Source organism: Neovison vison, chromosome 5 (assembly GCF_020171115.1).
Source record: "Neovison vison isolate M4711 chromosome 5, ASM_NN_V1, whole genome shotgun sequence".
Taxonomy (NCBI): Eukaryota; Metazoa; Chordata; class Mammalia; order Carnivora; family Mustelidae; genus Neogale; species Neogale vison.
The window spans coordinates 109,418,204-109,436,238 of record NC_058095.1 but is presented as its reverse complement, the minus strand read 5'-3'; the positions used below and the strand labels follow the sequence as shown (position 1 = coordinate 109,436,238).

The window sequence follows — 18,035 nt, the reverse complement described above, 5'->3', positions numbered from 1 at the left end:
ATAAGTGAGTTTGTGGCACTGGTCTCTCAACCCAATTTAAATATATTTTTGGTTATATGAGTAAATAAGCCAGATAAACTATAGAGCAGTGGGCCCTTCTTTGATCATCTTTGCATATGGAAGGGGAAAAGTAAAGTTTGGAAGAGGTGAGGCTTCCTATTGTGGCCTCTGATGCTGCTTGGCCAGGTGGCCTTGTATAATTTCTCTAATTTCCCTGGCTCTTTATCACCATTTCTGCTAAATGAGAAGCCCATATCAGATGATGTCTAAGCTCCTCTAGCTCTTGAATTTATTGGGTATGTTTCTTTTTGTTCCTTATAGTTCAGTAGTTTAGAACTATTACTTAGGCTAAGTAAGTAGAACTCATACAGAGAATTTGTATTACAATATTAGGGCCTTAGAGAGCTTCTCTAGGTCTTTTGTAGCTCCTGTGGGAATGATAATGGCTATCCAGAACCTTCTAAGCAAAGCTGGAAGGAATTATCAACTTTCAGTCTATAGGAAATGTGTTTGCCAGTCCTAGAGCTTTAGTAATAAGTTTAGACGTGTTTGTACATTATGAATGGATGTTCATTTAAATATTGTTACTAACCATAATAACACCACTTTCTTTTTTTAAAGATTTTATTTATTTATTTGACAGAGAGATCACAAGTAGGTAGAGAGGCAGGCAGAGAGAGAGAGAGAAGCAGGCTCTGTGCTGAGCAGACAGCCTGATGCAGGGCTGGATCCCAGGACCCTGAGATCATGACCTGAGCCGAAGGCAGAGGCTTAACCCACTGAGCCACCCAGGCGCCCCATAACACCACTTTCTATTGAGGATGCATATTGTTTTTTTTTTTTTGAAGATTTTATTTACTTGAGAGAGACTGAGAGAGAGAGAGAGAGAGAGAGCACAAGCAGCAGGAGCTGCAGAGGGAGAGGGAGAAGCAGACTCCCTGCTGAGCAGGGATCCTGATGTGGGACTGGATCCCAGGACACTGGGGTCATGCTCTGAGCTGAAGGCAGAAGACCAAAGGCAGACAATGTTTAACCGAGTGAGCCACCCCTCATGTGGGTGCCCCACATACTGATTTTTGAGACCATAGTTAATCACTGCCTGGGTAAAACATTCATGCAAACTCTAAACCAGGTGCTTTTGGCCCACCTTTGAACTTAGTTCAGCTGTAGTGAAGGGTTCCAAGTCATCTGTTGCTGCTGCTAGTGGAATTGACCCCTAACTGTCTGTACTATCCTTAATACCACACCCTTAAATAGACTTTACCTCTTTCCTTATTTTGTCTGCTTCTTGAGATCACGTGCCACATAAATGATCTGAACTCAAGTTCTTGTCTTGGCTCTGTACTTGGGGTCACCCCAACTAAGACAAGATCATCTAAATAATGGGATTTTATTGCCTTTCAATATCTGAAATAAATATAGGGCAGGAAGTACAAATTGTGCTGTTCTCTAGAAGCCAGAATAAACACCTTTAAAGATGTTGTAATCTTAATTATAAATAAAAACTTAAATGACCTTGGCTCATTTTCAACAAAAATCTAGCTTTAAAAAAAGAGATCCTGTTGCACCGTGGTATTGATGAAGTTCTAGAATCCAGGTGAGGTTCAGTGGGCTGAGGTCCGGAGCCGATGACCAAGAAAGAATTCTTGAGACATCTTTGGTGCAAAATGGTGGTTTATTAAAGCACGGGGACAGGACCTGTGGGCAGGAAGAGCTGCTGCCCGGGGTTGTGAGGGGCGGCAGGTTATGTACCTTGTGGTTGGAGGAAGGTGAGGGGAAGGGGGGTGGGGAAGGGAGGTTTCAACGGAGTTTTCATATCTAAAAGAGCCTACAAGGTGCCAGGATGTCCGAGGCCTACCAGATGCCTGGCCCTTGCGGCTTGATCAATGTTGTCTTTAGACCAGCCATTAACATTAAGATAGTTGGGAGACTTTTTGGTGGGGTGTCAAGATCCTGCTATCAGTCGTCTTTGTTAGTGAGATTTAGGACATTTGTAAGCCAAGGGAGACTCCTGTCTACCAGGTTTGTGAGCTCTGCAAGTTAACTATTTGCTTATTGTTCATGGCAATCAGGGCTGCCTGAGGGATGCTACACATGACTGAGGGGGAGCTGATGGAGAGGGGGGTGCAAGGCGCCAGCTTCTGCTTTGTCTTCAGCCAGCCTCGTGCTCCCTCATCAGTATCTCAATCTTTTTGAACTTTGGAATTTTAACCCTTCAAGGAAGTTGAACTTGAATAGTGAGAGCACTTGTTCTTTAGGGAACCTGGGGCCTGTTAAAAAGAGCAGCCTGATATCTTGTACCATCTATAAAATGTGCAGAAATGAGGCTGATGGTGGGAAAAATGCCACAGTAGGAATCATTTGTGTTGATATCTGGCTCTTGGTCTCATACATTAGAAACTCCTTGGATCCTTAACAATTTGATTTTTCTAAAAGATTCCCATATAAAAGTTATAGTTGTCATTTATTTGCAATGCATCTGAAGAATTTCAGAGAATATGAGAATTGTTCCAAAATATTCTTTGTTCATGAAGCTGTGTCTTGGTTCATCAGAGCCTGGACTGGACTCCTAACATCGAGATAAACAGACTCAGAAGAGACCTTCACAAAAGATCGTTGGTTATAGTCCCTTATTATAGATTTGAAAAAAAAAAAATAAAGACTTTGACTTGTTCAGGGTCAGACAGTAGCAGCAAACTGGACCTAGATGTCCTTCCTCAGTCTCTCATGCCTGAGGCTCCAGCTGGGTGTGAAAACTTCCCATAATGTGTTGGCTCAGGTGGACAATTTAATTAAATATCAAAGGAGAATTGTCATTAAATATCAAAAAGGGAGAACACTGGGGTATATATCATTAAGGGAAAAAAAGGAAACCATTTTTTTTTCAAACAAACCACCTGCACAAATAATAAAAATTAATAGAGTTTTGTCCTATTGCATATTTACTGTGGCAAATGTCCATTGACTATAAAACTTGTGGTAAGCTCAGTAGTATTATTAGTGTTTTCATTTTAGAATTAAATCGTAAAAATCACATGTTTTCTTCAAAATCATCATTATGATTGTGAGTTAAAATTTAATGTTAAGTTATAAAACTGCATACACATTATGAAGTTTCTGAAAGTACTTGTTTTCCTGTGGGTCATTTGAGTGATGCCAGGAGAATATCTCTTGTCCCTAAATTTCTTTCTCACTTGTCTTCCTGGTGCTAAAGTTTTTAATCATGGATTATGATCATGGTGGACAGCTGAAGGGACCTCAGTGATAGACAGTGGTTTGTCAGCTTGAATTACTTATTGGGGCTCTAGTAAAGAAGAGGAACCTGATAGGATGGGTCATAGAATGGGTAAGTTTCGATGTAAGCAGGAAAAAATACCAGTGAAGGGAACTCTGCATCATGGTATGGACAAAACAGAGTATTTTAAAAAATGAGAATGTTCACGGAAAGGATAGTAGAAGCTGTTGAATAATAATATTGACTAGCCCACAATTTTGTGTGGAATTTGCTCTGATGGCTAATAATATAAACTGGCTTTGGGTATTTTTCTTTTCAATAACAACACACTTATTACATTTACATGGTGCTTTACAGGTTATCAAGCACAGCCATAGTCATTACCTCATTTAAGTGACGCTCTCCATTAGCCAGGTCAGCTACTTGTGGCTCCCTTTTTGGAGACAGTGAAATTGAGGCCCAGGGTTCTTAAGTGATTTGTCCAAGGTTATAAAACCAGTATGTAGGCAAGCTAAGATGGGAACTTGCATCTTTTGGTTCTGAATTCAGTGTTTTTATCCTCCCATGCCATATTGGGCAGGGACAAGAATTGTATGCTTCAGAGTCAGATGACCCAGGCTTGAACTTGTCACTCTTTTTTTTTGCCAGCTGCGTGACCTTGGACATGTTACTAACTGTTCTGAATCTCAGTTTCTTTGTCTCTAAAAAATAAGAAATAGCAATACTTACCCCATAGTATTGTTGTGAAGATTCCTTTAGGTCAATAAAGCAAAGCAGCCAGCTTAATTCCTGGCACAGGGTAGGTACTCAATACATAGAGCTATAAACGCTTGGAAAAGATACCTACTGCCTGGATTTCATAAACTTTTCCTACATTTAGTAGTGAAACGACGAATCAGGGCAACTTTCCAGTTTATTCAGTGATACCATGTTTTCTTGGTTTACTTCAATTCCTGAAATTATCTCCTGTGAAAATGTGTGTCACGTGTGTGTGAAGGCCCCTTGCACGTCTTGGGGTACACGTGTACACACGTACCCATCAGTAGCGGTGTGTGTGCATTGGGGGTTCAGCAGTGGTTCTCTGTTTCTGGGCTGTGTTGAACCAGATGGAGTGACCACACATAGAGCATCTCTCTGTTGCAGATAATTGCAAACTGGATCACACAATCTTAAATCTAACTCAACTCGATCCTGCTTCAGTCACTGAACCTCAGAGCACAGGCTTTGGGCTCTCAAAGTATCTGGGTGATACACAAGTTCTTAGTTTGATGGTCGAAAGGTTTGGGTAACTCCCTTTAGCAGACAAAACTACGGACTCATAAAATTACATTGATTTTTGAGTATACTTTATTTATAATTATTCTTTCTTGAAATCTTTTAGAATCACCTTGGTTAAAATCATTACACAAAATAATCTTTACTGTATTTATTATATATGACACAGAATAATTTTACACTTTATAAATATGTTTCGTTGATGCACAAATGGGAGAAGCACCCTTTGCCAAAAGCAGTACAGTAACTTACTTCAGTTTGGCTACGGTAGCACTTTAAAAAATGACCATGAGATGGCGCTGTGGCCAAGTAGATTAAGTATGTCTAAACTGAGTGTTTCCCCTAACTATATGGCATTTGATTCCTTTCTTTAAATAGAGAAGAATCTACTGTTCAACTTAAAGCATTGATTAGGAGTGAGTCCTTTAATCACAGATCCATATATCGTTCAAGCACTGTGTCTCACTGGGGTAGGGCGGGGGTGTTTTGAAAGCCTTAGTAGTGAGAAAGTCCCCAGATGAAAAAGGGTCCGAAAGGGTCCACCATTTTAGTTAAGATCACTCAGCTATTAAAAACACCAGTGTTTTCACCACCCTCATAGAATTGTGTTAAAGTCTTCCCACAAAATTAGGTGAACTTCCAGTTTATTTAAAGAACTGATACTTCTGTTACATTTTAATCTGCTTTGACAGCAATGGAAGGTCATAGAAACGTTAGAACATGAATTCACATTTTAATTGACAGGATACAAACATGCAAACATGTGTATATACTGAGTGTTTTCATTAATGACTCTTGTTTTTTCTCCATATAAATATAATATAAATATCGAATAAAGTGCATGAGAACATGTCTGTACATAGACACAGATACATGTTTGTCTATATACACTTGAGTAGATATTTATGGAAAGCAAAAAAATACACATTTGTAATATATACGTAGTCAAAAGACATTGGTCAGGCAGTATTTATGTTCATTCTGATCAAGATTGAGTAAATGGGGATAGAATCTGTAATCTTTTCTCTAATATTTAATGCAATGTGCAGAGTTATAAACTATGGCAAAATACTTTAGAGCAGAGATTTTTTTAACATTTGTATTTTTCTCAGTTAGTATGGTATTATCATTAAAGTGGTTCAGGTCAAATGCAGCCTTGGTATAAGTGGTTTGTTGTAAATTCTAGCTTTGACATACATACCTTTCAGCATACCTATAAGAACTAAATTGGATAGCCTTAAAGCATTTCCAAATTACACAGTGGCATCTCCCACATTCTTCAGTTTTCAAATCTACAATATTTTTCAAATGGCTTAGAGCAAAAAACTATTTTTCATTTAATAGAAATGCTTCAGTGTTGTAATCTCATATCATCTAACATCTATTTTAGTAAGAATGTGTAATTTAATCTAGAGGAATATCAAGGTGAATTAACTACTGTTAAACTCTTTCTTTAGCAAACTTTTCTGCAAAACACTGTATTACTGCTCTTTTTTAGGGAGTCCAGTGTCAGTGAGTAAGAAATAAATCAGATTTTTAGGGAAGTAAAACAGAAATTTTCGGGCGCCTGGGTGGCTCAGTGGGTTAAGCCGCTGCCTTCGGCTCAGGTCATGATCTCAGGGTCCTGGGATCAAGTCCTGCATCAGGCTCTCTGCTCAGCAGGGAGCCTGCTTCCCTCTCTCTCTCTCTCTGCCTGCCTCTCCATCTACTTGTGATCTCTCTCTATCAAATAAATAAATAAAATCTTTAAAAAACAAAACAAAAAACCAGAAATTTTCCTTGAATCTTCGGTAGTGGCAGGTTGGGTCCAGGTTGTGGTGTGTTTCTAAACTAACTGCAAATTTTGACCTCCTATTGTATCCCCTCCCTCGCTCATTTGGTGGGTATTTATTGGCAACCAGTCGGGAAACTTATTGAGAAAACTACCCTCAGAGTCAAAACAAGCCTCCTTCAGAACGAAGTAAGAAGAGAACAGTTTGAACCAATTCTCAAAATGTCTGTTAATCAATATTTCTGACAAGGACCATTCCAGTTAGGTCATTTTCTTCAAAGGCAGGAAAACTGTTTTAATTCTTTTTATATCCTCAGTACCTGGGACATTTCTTCACAGACAGTATAGACCCAGTAGATGATTATGAGACCAAAGCTGAACAGTTTTGGTAAAGAATATGGATTGATTGATCTGAAAACATCAATTTACCTGATGGGTGCCAAGAGGAAAGCCACCTGCATTTTACAGAGACGTCCTAAGGTTCTGCTGCTGTCAGTAGCCAAAAACCTGAGTTTATTCCTCAATCTTGACACAGTTACATCAATACTGCTTACTGCTCAGAAGAGCGCATGCACGGTGCGGTCATCAAAGAGCGAGTTACCAAACACTGCTATGGTGCTGTTCAGGAGAAGCAGTTTCTAGAAACGTATTTGGTAATGTTAAATTATCCTTTTGATAGTTTACCTAGTAGAACAGATACTACACAAGACCACATCGGAGATTCGGAATAAAGCACAAATAGTAGAAGAGAAAGCAGCAGTAGTTATTAAATAACATTTTAAAACTTTTTCACTTCTGAGAAGAATTAGCTTGAAATGCAGCAAATGCCAGCAACTTTGTGAATATTTCCAAATGACATCTGAGAAAGTCGTCAAGTATTTCATTTAATTATCTTAGCAATACAGATTTTGTAACACTGTCCTTAGTGTCTTTTTTTGTTGTTGTTCAAAATATGTAACATAGTGAGTTTTAAAGAAGATTTTTCTTTAAGAGGTCATTATATTATATTTAACCAATTTTCACTAGTTATAGCTATTGTTATTTACAGCAATAGGTAACCAACTCATGCCGTGAATTAACAACAGAGTAGTAAGATTTCCACTTGAAATAGAAGGTAATTTAGACTTATTTATGGCCTCAGTATAATTATACAATAAAAGCTAATTATTTTAAAGACAAATCATTTACAATGTTAAAAATAAGTATCATAAAGCTCACAGCTGAAATGCTGTCAGAACATTTTTGAAGTGCACATTTTGTGTCATTTAACCCTGCTTTTTTTTTTCATTGACAGAATAAAATGAGGCATATAAATATTATTGTTGGTTCTACTAGACTGGCCTGATTTTTTTTCCAGTCTCCCTATTTTCTTTCTTTTTTTTTTTTCCCCCCCAGAATAGGTGAAAATTTGCCTAATGTGCCCTCCATGGTTGCTATGGCAACCAGTCTCTCACACACAGCTAACCTTTTCATTCACTGTGTTAATATTGTCTGTAGGAGCATCTTCTGAGTGCTGTTTCCCTAGAGCAACCATACTGTAGTCATTATCTGTGCTCTTGGCATCTTTCTTGGAATTCTTTTTTTGTCCTGTTTGGAGCTGACTAGATTTGTAGGCCAAGGCCGGTATAGTGTTCACTAAAATTAACTGCAATGGTTTTTTATTTTCCTTGTACTGACACTGAATGTACCGGGAAAAGGCTGACCTGTAGGTCTTGTTGAACAGTGTGTACACGAGTGGGTTGACCGCCGAGGAGAGGTAACCGATCCAAACAAACACGTTGAGGAGGGCTCCGATGATGTTCTCGTCGCAGGACTCTTTGCAGATGACGGCCATTATGTTCGTGATGAAGAATGGGCACCACATCACCACAAACAGAAAGAAGACGATGCCCAGCACCTTGCAAGCTTTTTGCTCGTTGCTGATGGACTGCATAGTCCTCCTGCCATAGGACCCTGGCTCCCTGTGGATGGATCGCTGGAAGAGCTTTTCTGAAGACAGGGAACTCTGAGGGAGGAAGCTGAAAGACGATAGTTTGGCCCGTGTGCCAAGATCACTCACACACAGAGTAGCTTCTTTCTGGAGTGACTTGATAGTTAGAAAGTAGGTGATCACCATGATGGTTAAGGGAATGAAGAATGACACGAAAGAGCCGATCAGGACAAAGTTGTCATCCGCAAGTAAGCAGCTCCCTTCCTTAAAGACCTTGGAATCATCCTGTAGCCCGAAGACTGGTATTGGCATAGAGATACCTGGAGTTGGACAGAAAATGAGACATGCCTGTGAAGGAATAGTCTACACGAGGAGCATTGCTACATAATGGTGGCGGGCAAAGGATTCTGTATCAACATTGTTTATACTTGCAGTGATAATTTAAAATTCTCTTGGAATTACAGATATTAGGGGATTATTATATAAATTTAATATATAATTATAGTAGTGACATATATAGTTGTTATATATGAATATATATAAAATATACATTAACTATATAGAACATATGGTTTCTTATCTGTGTATGTTATATTTCCCTATAGAGATAGTCCTTTACTTCTTATTTTTGGAAGATTTTATTTATTTATTTATTTGACACAGAGAGAGCACAAGTAGGGGGAGCAGCAGGCGGGGCCAGGGGAAGCAGGCTCCGTGCTGAGCAGAGACGCCAGTGCAGGGCTTGATCCCAGGACCCTGAGACCGTGACCTGAGTTGAAGGCAGAGGTTTAACCCACTCAGCCACCAGTAGTAGTCCTTTACTTTTAAAGAAGTACAGGGGGTTCCTGGGTGGCTCATTTGGTTAAGTGTCTGCTCCTTTCCCTCTCTCTGCCCCTCTCCCATTGCTCCTACCCCTGCTCATGCACACTGTCTCTCTCTTAAATAAATAAATAAATAAATAAATAAATATTTTAAACACAGAAGTTAAATAAGTCTAGCTTTCACTTTTCATGCTATATTTTTTCTGATTACAACATTATACTTATTAATTGAATAAAATACATTCACACAAAAATAAAAAGGACCAGTGATGCCACCTACCATCCAGAGATAATCACCATTAACATTATGATGCTATTTCTTTTAGATAAACACACATACACAGCATTCACACACATTTTATAATTGAATTTCATATACAGTTTCTATTTTTCTCCTAGCATTGTGCCATGAGTATAATTTATAAAAATGCCCTCATAAAATTGTAAACATATTTTCTTTTCAGAAAATTTGAAAAAGAAAAAAGTAATGAATAAATAATACTGATATATATTCTTGCCAGCCAGGGGAAATTCTAATTTACATTTTAGGTAGTTTCTTCTTCCATTTACCTGTATAAGTAAATGTATATGCATGCATATGCAGTATTTTATGTGCAGATTTAGATCTTCCTATTCCATTTAACATTCAGTCATGAAAATTGCATATATTTAATTAATTAATTATGTTTCAGATTGTAATTTAAATTCTAGTTAGTTGGCTACAGTGTAATAATGGTTTCAGGAATCAAATTTAGTGATTCATCACTTATATGCAACACCCAGTGCTCATCATAACAAGTGCCCTCCTTAATGCCCCTCACCCATCTAGCCCATCCCCCACTCACCTCCTTCCATAACCCTCTACAGTTAAGAGAGAATTGCACATATTTTAAAGCATTTTTAGCAAATATGATTTTCTAGTGTGAATTTAAAGTAACTCACCAATTATATTTTTTAACTTTAATTTTGATTCTTAATTTATTTATTAAATGTTTTATTTATTTATTTGACACGGGATGGGAGAGCAAACACAAGTAGGGGGAGCAGCAGGCAGAGGGAGAAGCAGGCTCCTGCTGAGCAAGAAGCCCAGTGTGGGGCTCGATCTCAGGACCCTGGTTTCATGACCTAAGCTGAAGGCAGCTGCTTGGCAACTGAGCCACCCACGTGTCCTTTGATTCTTTTTTAAAAGAAGCTTTTTGCTATCAAAAAGTTATAATATATGCAGAAAAAAAAAACCACACACACAAAAAAAACACTGAAAAACCAAAACAAACCTAGCACATTGAACCCATCACCCAGCTACAACATGAGTGAACTCAAGGACGATCTGGTTTCACCCATATTCCTACCTGCTATAACCTCTCCCATGTTATTTTTAAACAGATCCCAGACATCATATCATCCAATCTGTACATATTTTCTTCTGTAGATATAAAAGCTACACATTCTTTAAAAACCTCATATTATCAAAATCCTACTCTTAAATAGAAATTTAATATTTCCTTAATATTATTATAGAATCAGTGTTCATATTTCTAATTGTTCTATAAAAATCTTTATATATTTTTAGTAGTAGAATATTCATAATGGCGGAATACAAATAATAAGCAGCCATAGGGGCGTTTGGGTGCTCAGTTGGTTCAGGAACTGCCTTCGCCTTGGGTCATGATCCCGGGGTCCTGGGATCAAACCCCACACCAAGCTTCTGGCTGGGCCGGGAGCCTGCTTCTCCCCCTCCCTCTGCTGCTCCCCCTGCCTGTGCTTTCCTGCTCTCATTCTATCAAATAAATAAATAAATAAAAATCTTTAAAAAAATAAGATAAAACTTTTCTTGACAAATATAAATGAGTTAGGTACAAGATGAGAGAAGACATGAAAATGTGAGCCCATGGTTAATTGTTCCATCACTGAAATTTGGAGAACCCATACAGCTCCCTTAGGGACAGGGCTTAGGCAGAGGAGGGAACAAAGTGAGTAAAAGGAATGCTTGGCCTCTAATCCTACTAATTTATCCCCCATGGTGTAGGACCATATTTAAGGGAGCTTCACCTGGCCACTCCCACCATTGTGCAATTTTTGGGGGTGGGGGAGTGCCTTCCTCTCCTGGCAATCATGTGATGCCCTAAAGGAAACATCAGGGATATGAGGAAGGAGAGAAAACATGAATCAAGTAACTACTTCGTATAACTTAGTTTAAGATTGCTTCTTCTGTGACAGATTGCTTCTTCTGTGAAAGGGTAGATGCCAAAGGGCACCCTGGGAGAACATCAGAATGAAGTTCTTTCTAATCCCTCCCTCAAAATTGTATAATGGAGTGTCCAACACACTGCTCCTGACCACCCTTCAGAGTCTAATGAGTGGTTACAATCTAGCCAAGAACATAGGTTCAGTTCCAAGTTGGGAGCTATGGCTTGCTTGAGTCTTGTTACCCATCTGGAAGAACTTCTTTCAGGCTGTATAATCTAAGTTGTGAGTGCTCCGGACAGTTTGGCTCTACCCAGCTGTAGGCCCAACTGTCCTAACCTCATTTCCCCTCACACTGGCCGTCCTTGCAAGGAGGAGGACATGAGCTTGGGTTAATATAATGTTTAACTCAAAGCTTTCTCAGTGGCATTTGCCATTATCCTCACAGACTTCATTGACTGTATTTGTCGCTTGTCCATGCTAGGCCATCCCAGTATTCTTGGAAGGCAGAGATAAATGACACCAGAGCTGGTCTTAAGGACACTTAGTGTGGTTAATGACTCTTCATTTCTGTTATTCCTCTCTGTCCCAGCCTGTTGATAACATTCTGTGGGCCAGGAAGGGATGGAAGGACTATGGCTCCAAAGGGAACATCCTCTCAGACCCTGGACACACACCAGTTTTGTTTAACTTTCAGAAAACTTTTGATCATAAAAGTTAAGAAATGGTTTCTAAGATGAATGTTTTGTCCTCCAAGTGTTTGAACGCGTTTCTGTGAACTCTGTTTCCTGTATTCATCTAGAAGGTTCTACAGTGTAGTTGTTCAGTGTAGTTGACTAGAATGGAAACTTTGGAATGAGACTGACCTGGATTTGAGTCTTAGTCCTGGCTCTGTGCTGCTGGGCTGGTTACTTCATCCCCACAGTTCCTCATCTATCATATGAGGTTGGCATCCAACATGCCTTCAAAGATGTGGGGAGGATAAAATGAACCCAATATGTAAAGCACCTAGGACAGTCCTTAGTCCAGAGTGGATGTTCTGCCAATGATAGATAAACATGGGAGTAGCCTTATCCACAGAATTATTCAAATTGAATACATTCACTTGATTTTGTTCTATTTTGTCTTAAACCAAAAGAAGTTAAAAAGTTTTGGCTATTGGCTACATTTTAATAATGATGTAATTATTAGCTTCTGCTAGGGTGACAAAGGGCCTCAATCAGTTTTAATTCTGTGCTTGCTGCTAGAACTTTTGATCACTTTTCTAATGTGATGAATTGCAGCCATTACTATTAGTCACGATAACACATAAACAAAAATCAACTGTGTGAATAAAAGGTGTATTATTTTGTTTTTAAACACTTGGGTATGCATTTTCTTAATGCAAAAGAAGTCGCTACCTTGAGAGTCTTTTGCCCTATTTGTTTGCAACCTGGTGATTTATGTAAGTGGCAGTTCTCAACCAGAATAAGCTATTACTTAAAACACCAAGCTATTACTTAAAAATTCTTCAATCATTTGGAAATCAAATGAGTGTCCTTGTTTGGGAGAAAACACACGTGCCCATACACACACACACCCCTCTCCAGAATGGCTCAACTTCTGTGGACAGGGATGGAAAGGGATGGTGGAGCCATCTTACTGAGGTAGAGATTCCTTTTAGCTGCCAGGGATAAAGAGTCATTTTATTTTATTTTATTTTTTAACGATTTTATTTGTCAGAGAACGAGAGAGAGACAGAGAGAGCGCACAAGCAGGGGGAATGACAGGCAGAGGAAGACTGCCCACTGAGCAAGGGGCCTGATGTGGGACACAATCCCAGGACCCTGAGATCGTGACCTGAGCTGAACACAGACACTTAACCGGCAGAACCACCCAGGCATCCCTAAAGAGCCACTTTAAAATGGATATGGCAAGAAGGCACAGGCAGGCTGTCTGGAGGGAGGTCCTTGATTTGGAGGAGAAGAATCAAACTAATTTGTTCTTTAAATGGTCCATTCCTCTTTATGTGTAACAAAAATGTCCTAACTAGAGTCATATACCATTCTTTCTCAGTGCCTCACTGCTAGTAAGGGGTCAGCGAGGGTTTATGGAAAGAATATCTAGAGAGTTAGAACAATACACTGTAAAAGAGGGGAAAGAATTTTACGTCAAAGAACTAGAACATTTAGGGAAGCTTTGCGAGTACAAGAAGCAGTTCAAAAACATTCTCCTACCAAGAGAGAGGAAGACGCTGGCTCACAGCCAAGGTTGCGGTCATAGCCATCTGCAGTGCATTAATTTTCTGGCTGCTTTGTTTGATAATAGCTGCTTTTGGAGACCTGACATCTCCTCTCACTTGAAATTTCTGCATATAAAGCATTTTCCTTTATGATCAAACAGACAGTAGCTTAAACTACGTGACTCTGCATTTTGTTTAATACATCTTTCTGAGGAGCAGTAAATAGTGAAGATTCACTATCTGCATTGGACCCTCCATGCACATTTTCATTAAAACTCAGACAATGAAATGAATGGGAAACATTGACACCCAGGAGCGTGAAGGCTGGGGCTGGGGCTGGGGCTCTGCTTACTGTGCATATCAAGTTTGTACCTCTGCTTCCGATCTAACCACAGTCTGGTGCATGGCCTTCAATCAGAAGCACTGATTGTGAAAGATATGCTTTATTCTCAATCCTAGATTTTTATACTTTAATATTTCGGGACCAAATGTACTTCTGAGACAGTGTCTCCTTGGGGAATAAGGTTCCTTACTAAGTAGTGACCCTCTGATAGGGGACATGACAGTGGGAGTTCCCAAGCCCTCTGGTTTTGTGGGAGGTAGAGGAGAAAGAAACAAATACTTCAGGGCTCTTGTGAAAGAGACTGAATTTTGGTTCATAGGTTTCATGTCCTCTGGAACTACTGTCTTTCCTTTGTATTTTAACTTACGCTGTATTTTTTGACATTGTAAGAATGGACTTACTAGCATTTTGACAGAAAACACCAAAAGTGAAAACTGCAGGACAGTCGTCATCCTGCGGAGAGAGAGAGATTGCGTATGTAGGGAACTGGGGCTGGGACTCATCCTAATACAAAGTGTGAAGCTCTAGAGTTACCACATTCCTTATAATCCATGGTATTCAGACAGGCAGAGGTCCATAAACGTGAGAGCTAGATAAACATGTCAGTTACTCAAGAAATTGTATGCTTCTTAAATCATTTCTTTTTTTCTTAGATTAATTCTTGATATCTCTAATAATAAAGCAGAGCTTCTCGAAGTACTTTCACATATATCCACTGACTCTTGACCTTTTTTTGGTTTTGTTTTGTTCTGTTTTACAAAATTGTAAAAACATTACCCACACTGTCCCATGGTTAGATAAAAATTTCACTTTGTGGAAAAGCTGGGGGGAGCAAATTTAGGTAATTTATTTAGAGTCACACAGTCATTTAGGGGCAAAATCAAGACTCCTATTTAGGTCTCTCATTTCTTATGGATGATTTTTTTACCTGCTTATTTACAAAAGCAGTTATAACAGTCTGACTATTGCAGAGGTCTTTAACATTAGTTCCAGGAAGTCTGTGATGTTCCTGAAATTTGCAAAATTTTCATGTATGTACATTTTTTTTTGAGACAGAGCTTTCATCAGATTAGCAAAAATGTTCCAGCCCCCAAGGTAGTTAATAAACACTAAGTTATTTCAATACCCTATCTACAGAACACACACACACACACACACACACACACATTTCTCTACATTTGACACTTTCTTCTTTCATTCTTTAATCTCAAAGTCAGAATCCTCTGATGAGACATTATTCTTTGAAGCCAGACAGGTATTCCAAAATAAAAATCCTTAGAATCAGCATCTTAGAATCAACATCAACATCTAGTTTCTTTTTTATGTGGCAGGTATTCTTAAGCTTGGCTACGTATTAGAATCACCTAGGGGGGTGCCTGGGTGGCTCACTGGGTTAAAGCCTCTGCCTTCGGCTCAGGTCATGATCCCGGGGTCCTGGGATTGAGCCTCACATCAGGCTCTCTGCTCAGCAGGGAGCCTGATCCCCCCACCCCTTATCTGCCTGCCTTTCTGCCTACTTGTGATCTCTGTCTGTCAAAAAAAAAAAAAAAAAAAAAATCTTAAAAAAAAAAAAAAGAATCACCTAGGGAGCTTTTAAAAAATTACACGGCATGGGGTCCAGTCCCAGAGGTTCTGATATTAGTACTTTTAAAAAATGCTAATGCTCAGGCCCCATGGGAACATGTTATTCAAATAAAAGAATATCTGGGTGATACTGATACACAATTAGTGCTGAGAACCTGGGATGTATAGGGTTAAAAGCTTAGGAAAAATGTCTTCATTCTGAGGGGCGCCTGAGTGGCTCAGTCAGTCAAGCTTCGGACTCTGGATTCCGACTCAGGTCATGATCTCAGGGTCGGGAGACCTAGCCCTGCATCTGGCTCTGTGCTGGGCGTGGAGCCTGCTAAAGGTTCTCTCTCTCCTTCCCCTCTACCCTCCCCCGCTCCTCCCTCTCTAATAAGTAAATAATGTCTTTATTTTGAAATGAAACTAAATGGAGTAGTTTTATAGCTGCTCCCTTTCCCTTGGTTAAACAAATCTATTACTTTCCAGTAGGCTTTCCACAGCAAAGCCAAGTGGAGAAATGGAGAGGCAAAGAAACCTGTCCTCTGCCCCTCCCTCAAGTTGGGCATGAGTTATCTGGGGGGAAAAATGTGTTGAGTGCGGTTATTGTATAAATCCACATATCCTTATTTTAATACTTTGTTATGGCTGAATCTCCAACAAGGCTAGAGCTTGTGTTCTGTCCCAGGCAATGTATGATACTCCAAAGAAGTGCTCAGAGTCTCCCTGAAGTAGGAACAGCTATGAACCGCTGCAGTTGGCAGCCCCACTAACTGCCCTCCGCTAGAGTCCTGGAAGGCTGGTAACTTGCTCTTCAGACCCTCATTCCTTTTCCTTTGGGTTCAGTAGCCCAGAAGTTGTGTGTTCATATCGTGATCTTACATTCTGGGAAGGTAAAGGGGCTGAATTGAGACTTTAAGATGTGGATTGTCGGCTGTCACTGTGACACCTGGCAGCCCATCCGTGTCTTTCATCCCTAGGCAGATTGATTTCCACGGATCATCTTTTTTCCCTGTCAGTATGGTATGAAGCCCAAACAGAATCTGAATGATCTGATGGCATATGGATAAGTTATCAGAGCCTCATTTTGCAGTTGGTATCACAAGTTATGGAGAAACTTCAAATTCCTCAATTCACCTTGTCACCCGCTGACTCTTTACATCAGTGGATATTACACTATTCATCAACAATGGAAAAGTTTCTTTAAGCAACATACTCACTAACAGAGGTTTATTATTCAAAAAAAAAAAAAAAAAAAGATTCCACGGGGTGCCTGGTTGGCTCAGTGAGTTAAGCCTCTGCCTTTGGCTCAGGTCATGATCTCAGGATCCTGGGATTGAGTCCCACATTGGGCTCTCTACTCAGCAGGGAGCCTGCTTCCCCCTCTCTCTCTGCCTGCCTCTGCCCATTGGTGATCTCTCTCTCCCTGTCAAATAAATAAATAAAATCTTGGAAAAAAAAATTCCAAGGTGCCTGGGTGGCTCAGTTGGTTAAGCATTGACTCAGGTCATGATCTCAGGGTTATGAGATCGAGCCCTGCTTTAGGTTCCCCACTCAGCAGGCAGTCTACTTGAGCTTCTTTCTCTCCCCCTCAAATAAATAGATATTTTTAAAAAAGAGAAAAAATTCATCTCTGCCCCATATTACTGAACCTCATCTTTAAAGGATCACATCCTGTCTTCCATTTGTTTTTTGTTTTTTTAAAAATATTTTATTTATTTATTTGACAGAGATCACAAGTAGGCAGAGAGGCAGGCAAGGGGGTGGTAGCAGGTTCCCTGCTGAGCAGACAGCCCGATGGGGAGCTTGATCCCAGGACCCTGCGATCATGACCTGAGTTGAAGACAGAGGCTTAACTGACTGAGCCACCCAGACACCCATTCCATTTGTTTTAAAAGGGACAGATTTTGTAGTGATTGTTTCTGAAAGCTTGGAGAATGAGTCTCACATGTGATATCTCATTTCAGAGACTTGGGCCTAGAGTGGCCTAGAGCGTGTGTGCAGAAACAGTTATGGTATCTGGAAGATGGCTTGCAGCATAATATGCCTATATAATCCAGGCCTATAGGTTATCAGTTCTTCCCCTAAACTCTTTTATACACACCTTCCCAAAGCACTGCATTTATCGCATTATGTAATGAAGAACTATAGTGTCCCTAATGCTCAAGCCATTACCAACTACTGAACCCAACCTCCAAGGTCTTTGTGGTCCGTTTTTTGTTTTGTTTTTAAGATTTTTATTTATTTATTTGAGAGAGAGAGCATGAGATGGGGGAAGGCTAGAGGGAGAAGCAGACTCCCCGTTAAGCAGGGAGCCCAATGTAGGACTCAATCCTAGGACTCCAGGATCACCACCTGGGCCAAAGGCAGTTGCCCAACCAGCTGAGCCACCCAGGCACCTAGTCTTTGTGATCTGGTCTTAATGTGATCATTCAATGTTCTCTATTTTTGACATAGTCATGTGGTGTTTTCTCTTTTCTTTATGCTATCTCTTGAACTATTTAGGATAGACTTATACATAGCTTGATTTTTCAGCTGAGCACCTAGCATGATCTGAGGAGCTCTCTATATCTGCCTGCTCCCTGCATGTGTCTTTTCCCAGACGCTTGCTTTGTACACTGCCATCTCCCATGAACGGGAAAAGAGAGAATGAGAGAGATCCCATGTTTTTGTACCTGTTGAACTTCCAAGG

At 39.9% G+C, this 18,035-nt stretch overlaps 1 protein-coding gene across 1 annotated transcript in view; it reads right to left on the bottom strand.

Moving 5' to 3' along the window:
* Positions 1-6,211: 6,211 nt before the first annotated feature.
* Positions 6,212-18,035, bottom strand: part of HTR2A (5-hydroxytryptamine receptor 2A) — a 59,968-nt gene continuing 48,144 nt past the window's right edge. The window contains exon 4 of the mRNA XM_044249735.1: positions 6,212-8,531. Within this exon, the coding sequence (XP_044105670.1) occupies positions 7,732-8,531 (800 nt within the window). The 3' untranslated portion in view covers positions 6,212-7,731. The remainder of the gene's footprint in view (positions 8,532-18,035) is intronic.